An 11,345-nucleotide genomic window follows, 5' to 3' on the forward strand; every position below is an offset into this window, starting at 1 on the left:
CATTTTCTTGCGATTTGAAACCTCCAGAAACATATATCACCAAAATATAATTGGTTTTAAAAATCAATTTTCTATAGATTTTTATTTATTTTTTCTTTTTTATTTCATCTATTTTTTTTATTTTTCTCCAACCAAACACCACAAAAATTCTCTATATTTCTTGTATATTTTCATGCACCTTTTTCTCTACTCCATATTTTCATCCACTTTATTTCTTTTCTTCAACACATGACCATTGATTTTTTGTGTCATATAAACTGTATACCAAATCAATTTTTAGTTCGAATCAATCTATTCCGTGAAATTTTTAAATCAATGCTTAATTAAAAAAATATAATCTATGTATAAATGAAATAAAGTTATCAAGTAGTACTGTTTTTAGATAAGAACCTATATATAGCTTAAAAAACGAATATATATATATATATATATATATATATATATATATATATATATATATATATATATATATATATATATATATATATATATATATATATATATATATATATATATATATATATATATATATATATATATATATATATATATATATATGTACTTTTACCTAATTGGTATGTCCAAGTATATACTCATCAAATGGAAATATAAATGTACAACTTTTTTAATGTTGTGTCATGTCTATTTTACTATAATATTTTTTATTATAAAATTTAATTATCATTTCAACCATATACTCAATCTTCATATATACGCACCCATACATATAAATGATTGATGTAATTAAGGCTATGTATGATTTAAAGGATGAAAATGGGGAGAATATATAGAAATGTTTTTTTTTTCATTAGAGTAGAGTGTGAAAAATATGAGTCTCACAAAAATAATACAAAACTTATCTCTAATATTATTTATCTCTTTCATTCCAAACACAGTCTTAACTGTCCCAATTTTAAGAAACTACAAGAGTACAAAATTAAAAGGACTAAACGGGGTTGCTGCAATTTCTATTTATCTCATTTTTCCTAAAGGAAAAAAAAAAAAAAGCTCGTGCCATAACATTTTGGATACATATTAGTCTTATAAGTCTTAAAAGATAGTAAAGATATGTTCCAAATCACGATCCTTTCAGAACAATGATTATCTCCTACAAGACTAATAATGGTGTTCCATGAATTTGTTACACCGTCAAACGAACATTTGCTTAGAACAATAATTGAACAAAGTTGTTTTGAAGCTAGACAAACCCCACATGTACTCCATTCACAGTGTCTTAGCATATACTTCCGATTTCGTACAAAACATTCACATCAATTTACAACCAATCTTCTATAGTAAACGCGGATTGATGGATCGGAGTGAATTTTTGTTTTACCACTTTTCTTTGCACACAAAATTTTCCTGTATTATAAAAAAGACGTCTTGATTATGAAGGTGAGGGAAGATTGATTATAAATTACCCTGATGTCAACTTTTAATATGAGACTTTTTTTGTATACATTATAAATTCTAAAGAGTATTTTCTTCAAAAATGAAGTATCTAATATAGAGCATGTGTGATGGATTTAATTATATTTAGGTCTTGACTATGGTTAACTGTCAAGAAGAAGGCAGGAGGGGAGGTGGTGGTGATCACAACTCAAATCTGAATTCTGAAAAAGTGGTTCGCTGTTTTTCGTTAATCATGGCAGATTATTGTATAATAAAGTTATTTTTAAGAATTATTAAAAATAATTTTTTATTTTTATAGGAATAAAATTAATATTTTAAAAACTTTTCAAAGATGTCATACATATATATTTTACCCATATTAAAATTATGTACGTACGTGTAACTTATACGTTGGGGGTTTGTTTTTCTTGGTGCAAGAATAAAAGCAAAGCAAGTTTGTCCCACTATAATTGAGCATGCGCCTTGGTTGAGGTTGAAGTGGACTTGACTAGATATCAAAAAGAAAGAAACATGATCAATGGGAAAATATGTGTGGTTCTTTGAAAGGAGAGAGAGGGATGGCAGCTTTTACTTTAGAAAATTTTACTCGTTTGGAACAAATTTAGGGGAATCGCTGTTTTTCTTGAGGGAATAGACGGAAGTGGCCCAACTGTGATGGTTATGTTATAGGGGTTTTACGGAATCTAAACTAAAGGTACTTCCAATCCATGCCATTACCATCACCCAACATTTACAGCTCAAGTAAATATATTTATTTTTATCTGTCCAAAAAACACTAAATATATTATCTTTATAAATAAAAATATATAATTATTTTGTGTTACTTTTTCTTTTTAGAAAATAAATTGTGCACTAATAATATAAAATAATTTTCTACTATTTTTTAGAGATCTCATGACTAGTGACACTCTCAAAATAAAATATATAAGTACATATAACTTTCACCTTACAAGTCAATTGTAAAAGATTGAATTAGATCCATTGGAAATGTTAAAGATGATATCAAAATCTATTTTAGATCTACTGTACCACTCGTTAGTAAACCGTTATAAGACCATAAAAAATGTCTAGTTCTACAAAATTTACCATCGAAATGTTTGATCTCCGGCTTGAGAGGCTATTAAGAGAATGTCGGTGTAATGTTTTTGAACATATAAGAGGGTGCTTATGTAATATTTTAAACTTAAACGGATTAGTGTAAAAATAAAAATAAAATATTTGTAATTTGATAAAAGCTCAAAGTGTATTGCTATAATTTGATCAAGTACTTTTCAATGCAAAAACATCATAGAATTGTTTAAATTCAAAATCAATTTCAAATTTGAAATAAATTACTTAACATAAAGTTTTTCTTTACAAGAAATTCCTTAATATAAAGTTAAGCATATAAACTTTCTCACGTAAAATTACATCTTTGATATTTACCCTTAATTCTAATTCACTCGAACATACATTTTTATATATATAAAAAAGATAAATATTTATTTTAGTCTTTAAAAGTGTAAGACAATGATAAATTAATCTTTGAAAGAACCAATTTAAATACTTATTTCTAAAAGGTGAATACTTAATTCTAATTTAAATTTAAATTTTCAAGACTATTTTATCATTAAATTATAATATTTAAGGATCAATTTAATAATAAATTATATTTTCAAAGACCAATTTGATATTAAGTTACACACAAAACTAATGTGTCACACTATTTTACACATTCAAAAATTAAATATTTCACATATTAATTTATTATTCTCTTACACTTTTGTGAGAAAAAAAAAATATTTATCCTAAAAAATCATCAATTTCAAACCCCCATAAACCCCCACTTCCTCGAGATTCTCACATTCTCAATACTTTTGGTTTAAAAATTTTGGGGTTTGGAACTTTACTGAGTGGCCAAACCCACGGAGGGAATGTTGGATTCTTCATAGCCCCAAGCACACATTATCCATCTGATACATAAGCTAATCAACTTATAGGTCAAGTTTTTTTTAGTAATTCAACACAGCACAAAACTTGTAGCTTGCAAGTGCCCATACCTAGGCAAACAGATACTGTCACTAATGAATAAAATACAAAAGAATTTTGGCGATTTTACACCAAAACAAGGGATAAAAAACGTTGTGGTGTTATGTGAATTTGCATAATGTTCACTTACACTATTAAAATAGCATAATCTCTCTCTCTCTCTCATGGTCCAGAGTGTTTTATTTTTTGGCTTTATTTACTTTGGTGTGAATAAATAATTGTTAAAAAGCTCTTTCTGTTTCCTTGGCATGTGCAAGATTAACACACAAGTGAATTTCCCATTCTGCCCCTGCCATATTCTCTCCCCTTCCATGTGTCATTCAAATTTTAACTTCAATTGGTTCATTTTAAGGCCATAACAACACATTATCTTGTTATACAAAATTGGCTCAATGGCAGGGCAAGCTATGCTAGTTCCCTTTATATTACCAAAAGCCTGTCTTATTTTCTTGGTTTCTGACACAAGATTTTTGGTGAATGGGATTCTGGCACTTATTTTTTTGAAAATCACTGCAGAAGAAAGAACACTCATTTGAGGGACTGTTATAGCCTCATTATCTTTATCCTTTAGCACTAAAATACCATCAGGTGTTTCCAATACTTGTAATTGGTTCTTAGATATTCTTCCAATCCAATTGAATGGGGAAACCAAGAAGAGAAGATGTTCTTTGTTTTGTGCTTTTTTTCTGGTTTTGTAGCTTTTCCAATGCCTTGCTTTCTCCAAAGGGTGTGAACTTTGAAGGTAAATATGAACTTTTGTCTTTCATAGTTTCACAGATTTGTAAAAAAAGTTTAGCATCCTGTTCTTCAAATCAGTTTCATTGAGGAGAATTTTGAACTGAGTCTATATGTCTCTCTTAATGTAGTGCTAGCTTTAATGGGCATAAAAGCTTCTCTTGTGGATCCTCATGGTATTCTAGATAATTGGGATGAGGATGCAGTTGATCCATGCAGCTGGAACATGGTCACATGTTCCCCTGAGAATCTTGTTATTAGCCTGTGAGTCTCTCTTCAATCTTCTTCTACATTTTCAAGTTGGAATGTTTGCAAAACAAAGCTTAAAATGTTGAAGATTCCACAGAAAAATTGTTGACACAGTTTGATGAGCCTGGTTCTGCTTTGTGTAGGGGCATTCCCAGTCAAAATTTGTCTGGCACACTATCTCCAAGCATTGGAAACCTAACAAATCTTCAGACTGTGTAAGTAATCTTAGAAAACACTGTCCATTTTAGAATTCTCAAGATGGATTCTTCTTACATTTATTACTTCCATTAATACTAAGTTGGGTGTTCTGGACCACTTTTCAGGGTGCTACAGAATAACAACATAACTGGACCAATCCCTTCAGAGATAGGAAAACTTTCCAAGCTCCAAACTCTTGATCTCTCTGATAACTTCTTCAGCGGGGAAATTCCCCCCTCTATGGGTCACCTGAGAAGCCTCCAATACTTGTAAGCATAAAGCATTTATGAGCTATGATTGAAGCTTAGAATATGTCATATTGTCAGTGTAACCTAACATGGTTTCTTAAATGGTTTCAGAAGGCTTAATAATAACAGTTTTGATGGACAATGCCCAGAGTCACTAGCTAACATGGCACAGCTTGCTTTCCTGTAATCTTCATGACCATTTTTTTTTCTCTTCTGCTCTAATTTTGTTGTTTGTATTTCTAAACATGATTTGTTGTTTTTGATCATCAATTTAGTGACTTGTCCTACAACAATTTGAGTGGCCCTATACCTAAAATGTTGGCCAAATCATTCAGGTAAAACTTTATCTCCCTCCCTCTCTCTCTGCTCTTGATCCTTCACTTTGATGAAATTAATTAATGTATTTCTGTGATTGCAAAATACAGAAGAATTTTGTGCTGACTTCAAAATTCTTCTTATTCCCTTGTGTGGTTTCAGTATTGTAGGAAACCCCCTCGTTTGCGCTACAGAAAAAGAAAAAAATTGCCATGGGATGACACTTATGCCTATGTCAATGAACTTGAACGATACTGAGCGTAAGATCCTTTTAGAATTGCTCATGAATTTTTGAAATTGAATGATTTTTCCTTACATCACTTTCCTTATGTTGCATTTTGATACATTCTGCATAATGATTGTATTGTTGATAGAAAATCTCTTTGCTTCCCTAGATGCTTTGCCATCAGGCAGAAAAAAGGCTCACAAAATGGCCATAGCCTTTGGTTTAATTTTGGGATGCCTCAGCTTGATAGTTCTTGGTGTTGGACTTGTTTTATGGAGGAGGCACAAGCATAAACAACAGGCATTCTTTGATGTTAAAGGTATATTTCCTTTAGCAAAAACCTTTAATTGAAGCTTAAAATTATGCTATACACAAGCTTGTGCTAGTGTAACATATCTGAAATTTTTAACATATTTGGTCCAATTATAATAATTCCTCCAATTTCTGTCTAAATTCTGAATCACTATAGACCGGCATCATGAAGAAGTCTACCTTGGAAACTTGAAGAGGTTCCATTTAAGAGAACTTCAGATTGCTACTAACAACTTCAGCAACAAAAACATTCTTGGAAAGGGTGGTTTTGGAAATGTCTACAAAGGAATTCTCCCAGATGGCACTCTAGTAGCAGTCAAGAGGCTTAAAGATGGCAATGCCATTGGAGGAGATATACAATTTCAGACTGAAGTTGAAATGATCAGCTTGGCAGTGCACAGAAACCTCCTCAAACTGTATGGATTTTGCATGACACCAACCGAAAGGCTTTTGGTTTATCCTTACATGTCCAATGGCAGTGTTGCTTCTAGGCTCAAGGGTAAGCTCAATGGTAGAAATAGTCTCTTTATTTTACAGTCCCTGATAGAGATTTTGAACAAATAGTGATTATTGTGTCCCTTAGGCCTTCTTTGGATTAACTTTCCAATAAGTATTTATAGAATACTAAATAAGAAGGTAAAATAAATTAAGGTTCTCCTATAAATTAAAATCAACTTATTTACTTAATTCATATAGAAGCTCTCTCGCATGATTTCTCCAAAAGCTGAGATACATAAGTTGATTTTTACTTAGGAGAGAAGCTTGATTCATTTTACCTTCTTATTTCCTTCTCTCATAAGTACTTATAGAAAAGTTTATCCAAACATGGCCTTAGGATAAAACAAACATGCATTTACTAGCTAATTTGACTATTTGAGTGGCTCATTCATGTACCAATGATGGATATTTCCAGGTAAGCCAGTGTTGGACTGGGGCACAAGGAAGCAAATTGCCTTAGGAGCAGCAAGGGGACTACTATACCTTCATGAGCAGTGTGATCCAAAGATAATCCATAGAGATGTGAAGGCTGCAAACATATTGCTTGATGACTATTGTGAGGCAGTGGTAGGAGATTTTGGATTGGCAAAGCTTTTAGATCACCAAGATTCACATGTCACAACTGCAGTGAGGGGCACAGTGGGGCATATTGCACCAGAGTACCTTTCCACAGGGCAATCTTCTGAAAAGACTGATGTATTTGGATTTGGTATACTGCTTCTTGAATTGATCACTGGCCAAAGGGCTCTAGAATTTGGAAAAGCAGCCAACCAAAAAGGAGCCATGCTTGATTGGGTAAGCTTGTTTCCCTTTGAAAATCATCATAGTTCTTTTCCCACTTTGTTAAGTTGAAGAGTATTTGTGTGTTTGGATGAACATTGGCAAACTTGATTTTACAAAATTAAATTAATTTTTGTTAAAATCTTGTTAAGTTTATTTTGAAAAAGTTGTCCTTTATTTTTGTTAATTTTTTCAAACGAAATTTTAAAAAATAAAATGATTATTTTTCCAAAAAGAAAAGGGCTGAACCAAATGTGTGTCAAATATATAGTAAATTTTATTGTAAAATTCCAAACCAATGGTTTTCAGACCATTAGATTTGTAAAGTATGCACCTGTTTATTGTAAAACAGGTGCATGTTGGATTTACATTTTGAGGCTTATGTCTTGCCTAAGTAGCTTCTGCATTTGTTCTTACATGGGATGTGAAAATACCAATTTATGTGACTTTAGAACGTGGGTCCAAACACACTATTAGTCCAATGTGAGTTTGGATTTTGAAATCAAAATCACACCAATGGTAAAAAATAACCAAACATGTTCTTTTCCTTGAAAATCTTCTAAAGTGAACAACTATATATATTGTTGACATTCATTCAGGTAAGGAAACTACATCAAGAGAAGAAGCTTGAGTTGCTTGTTGACAAGGATCTCAAGACTAACTATGACAGAATTGAGCTTGAGGAAATAGTTCAAGTGGCACTCTTGTGCACACAATATCTTCCGGGCCACAGGCCCAAAATGTCCGAAGTTGTACGCATGCTTGAAGGTGATGGGCTTGCAGAGAAATGGGAAGCCTCACAAAGTGCTGACACTACCAAGTGCAAACCACAAGAACTCTCTTCATCAGATAGGTATTCTGACCTCACTGATGACTCTTCTTTGTTAGTCCAAGCCATGGAACTCTCAGGCCCTAGGTGATTTTTTCATAGTCATTTTTAGTTCTTTTACTTTTACTTTGTTTTTCTTTCTTATGATTGGTTTTTCTAGTTTACTAAAGAAAGTATATGAAATTGAAGAACATATGATAATTGAGTCCATTTGTATGTTGTATGATAAAAGCCTTCAAAGTTGAAAGGGCTTTCTTTTTGTTTTACTTTATTCAAATGTACATATGCTTATTTGTTGAAGATAAGTTTGTAGTGCCAATTTTGTAAAGTTGAGACAAAATGAAAACCTTTACCTGGTTTTCAGTGAAATTAGTGATTAAATGATCTTACTTGCCTTCTTTTGCTCATTTTATTATGTTTCATGCTCAATATAAATTTATTAGAAATATTCATCATTTTACCATTATTTTTTTTCATTTCAGTTTGTAATTTTAATCTATCGATTGGTTTAGTTCTAACGGCTTACGTGAATAGTTGAAGGATATAGATCTATGATCCGAGGAATTGTACATACTTTTCCTCACTGCTTTAAGATGGACTTCTGTCTTCTTCTTTTTTTTTTTTTTATATAAAAAAAGTAAATTTTATTAACGAGGATCAGAAGAGGGAAAGATGTACCCATTAACAAGCCTTCAGGTAAATACAATATAAATGTTGGTTTCCAAGTAATTGAGCTAAGTTTTTTGTAAAATATTCATTAAGTTAGACTTTTTAAATATTCAATCAAACTTGTTTATTTAATTAAATACATAAATTCAAGTTTGAAGTTAAGCTCATTTAAAGGATCCAAGTGAAAGCCATAAATACTTAACATTTCGCATATAACTTGATTACATGTATATCTATATGATAGAAAAATTAAAATTATACATATAAATTTCACAATATTCATACCACATGTTTAATACATGTTTATATTTGTAGATTATTATCTAATACTTACGTTAAATTACTCATTTGATCCCTATAATTTCATGGTTCTGACCTTTTTAGTCCCTGTAGTTTGAAAGTGGTATTTTTAGTTCATATAGTTTACATTTTAATTCTCGCCCTCTAGTTTAGAAGTGTTTTTTTAATCCTATAGTTTACATTTTAATTCTTTTTTAGGTCCTGTAATTTAAAAATGATAATAACTAAAAAAATAAGAATCATGAAATTATAAGGACTAAAAAACAACTTTCAAAACTACAAGACCTAAAAAATAAGAATCATGAAACTATAGGGACCAAATGAGTAATTTAACCAATATTTTATTTTGTTTAAGTTATTATTTAGTATTAAAAGTTTTTAAATATTAAATTATTGATAAAGTTAAATTTTAAAAAAAATCACAAATTAAAAAATGATTTAGCTATAAATGAGCTAATCAAGTTAAACTTAAGCTTTAACTTTTTTTAACAAGTCAAAGTCCATATTTTTAATTAAACTCATTTAAATAAATAAATCAAACTTAAATGCTTGAGTCAAACGTTATTTTTACAAGACAAACTTAAATTTTTATTGTTCAACTTAACTCATTTACACTAGTAGTTTCCATGCACAACAACCACCAACATTATAAAAAAAACTCAAGCAATATATTGCGTAACTACTTTGTACATGCTAACAACACCAAGCAAGCATTACCCACCTTGACTTATTGTGAAGACTGCAAAAGCATATTTTCTACTACATTATTTCTGCTGCATCAAAGTCACAAAAATTGGACTACCCCCAAATCATTTCATCCGGAAACCATGTAAGTTGCAGCCAACCCTCTGCACCCCATGTCGAAACGTCATTTTCCCTCTAATGAATATCATCCACGTTAGCCTATGGTGCCTAAACATGCCATAGGATTTAACATCCAAGAACCTAATGAATATTCAAACCCTCTCTTCCTTACTCTAAGTCAATTCCATGACTTGCTTTTCACTGATTCTATTATGTCTAGAGTTTGCACGTGTTTGTTCTCCTATAATGTCCATGCCACTGCAAACCACACCACCCACCAATTATCTGTTAGGAAGAAGCCATTGCAGCCAAGAAAGCATAGTAAATAGTTAGTTAATTCTGTTGGGTTAGTTACCAACAAGTTGTTAATACCATTAGTTTGTTGAGTTAGTTATGCATGTAAATAATTGTAGTATATAAGAGTTGTATGAATGAATAAAAGGCATGCATAAAAGCTTAGAATTAGTATCAGACTTTCTTAGGAGGAGTCTTGCCTCGAACAAAGGCACTACCCCACCCTCTGTCACATAACAACTGTTCCGACCTCCGCCGTCACCATCGCCATGGCTGACCACGGAACCAGAAAGACGACCACCGATCGCCTTGAAGAAGCCGTCGTCCGCCTATCCAACAGTCAAGCTTCCCTCCATAACAAATACGCAGAACTTTCCGGCAAGGTGGACTCGATTCTCAATCACCTCCACCTGCGGTCACCCAACCATAATCATCTCAATTTCAACACCCAGCTCCATCCACGTAATGTAGCCAAATTAGATATCCCGCGATTCTCGATCACCCACCTGCCATTCATGGCTGCCTCTACCTCTACTCCCGGCCATGCCATAACACACCACCCACAACCACCCCTGCAGGAGCCATCCCTTCCTTCTCTTTATGTACATCCAGCTCAATCCATCGGGATTGATTTTGCAAGTTGTAACATCCCAATTTTTCGTAAATAAATTTAAAAAGTTTTTTAGAAAAAAATAAATAAATAAATAAATATAGAGCAAATAATAGGCTGAGTACCCTAGGTATAAATAGTTATGTTAAGTCAGCTGCCTCCTTTTTAGCCTCATTTTCGTTTTTCCCCTTCTCCTCTCAAAATCCTTTCTTTTTCCCGCAGCCCATCAAACTAGTCTCAGAAAAACGACGATCTCGAACCCGTTCACCGTTGGATCGTCGTGAAATTTGAGTATCATGTTCGCAACACAATTCCGAGAATTCTCACCGTTGGGAATTTTGATATCACGTCTGAACTGAGAGAAACACCCTTCGCATTGTAGCCTTTTTCTTTCCCGCAGAAACCCAGAGCTGTCTTGGTAAAACTACGATCCCGGTTTAGTTAACCGTTGGATTATTGTGAAATTTGGATATGTTGTTCGAAATTCAATTCCGCACACTTACACCGTTGGGATTTGCGAGATAATATTCGTGGAGGGAGAAAAAGGAATCGCATGAAGACAGCACAAGTGGAGGTTTCAATCTCTTCTCCGTCGGTAAGGGATGAGTTATTCACAGTTGAGGATTAGTGAGAACATGTGCAGGGATCCTTAGAGGATTAAATTGGGGTTTTATTTTGAGATGTTTATTAAATTGCAATTTTTCCTTTATGATTATAAATAAAATATTGATGTCCTAATGAAAATTGCTTGATAAATGTGCTCTTGATATTTGTATATTTCGACCTATGATTTTGATATAATTGTGTAATATTAGTTAAGGGGTTTTAGTCCTAATG

The 11,345-nt window shown here is 32.2% G+C and overlaps 1 protein-coding gene across 1 annotated transcript; it reads left to right on the top strand.

Annotated features, from left to right (window-relative positions):
• The first annotated feature begins 3,776 nt into the window (after positions 1-3,776).
• LOC100806650 (protein NSP-INTERACTING KINASE 1) lies at positions 3,777-8,215 on the top strand. Its single transcript, XM_003554998.5, has 11 exons — positions 3,777-4,183; positions 4,308-4,440; positions 4,569-4,640; positions 4,749-4,892; positions 4,983-5,054; positions 5,147-5,206; positions 5,349-5,446; positions 5,582-5,731; positions 5,882-6,223; positions 6,638-7,017; positions 7,602-8,215. The coding sequence occupies exons 1-11, from the start codon at positions 4,081-4,083 to the stop codon at positions 7,920-7,922; spliced, it is 1,875 nt and encodes a 624-aa protein (XP_003555046.1). The 5' UTR covers positions 3,777-4,080; the 3' UTR covers positions 7,923-8,215.
• Positions 8,216-11,345: the final 3,130 nt, after the last annotated feature.

The sequence above is a fragment of the Glycine max genome, chromosome 19 (genome assembly GCF_000004515.6).
Source record: "Glycine max cultivar Williams 82 chromosome 19, Glycine_max_v4.0, whole genome shotgun sequence".
NCBI classification, from domain to species: Eukaryota; Viridiplantae; Streptophyta; class Magnoliopsida; order Fabales; family Fabaceae; genus Glycine; species Glycine max.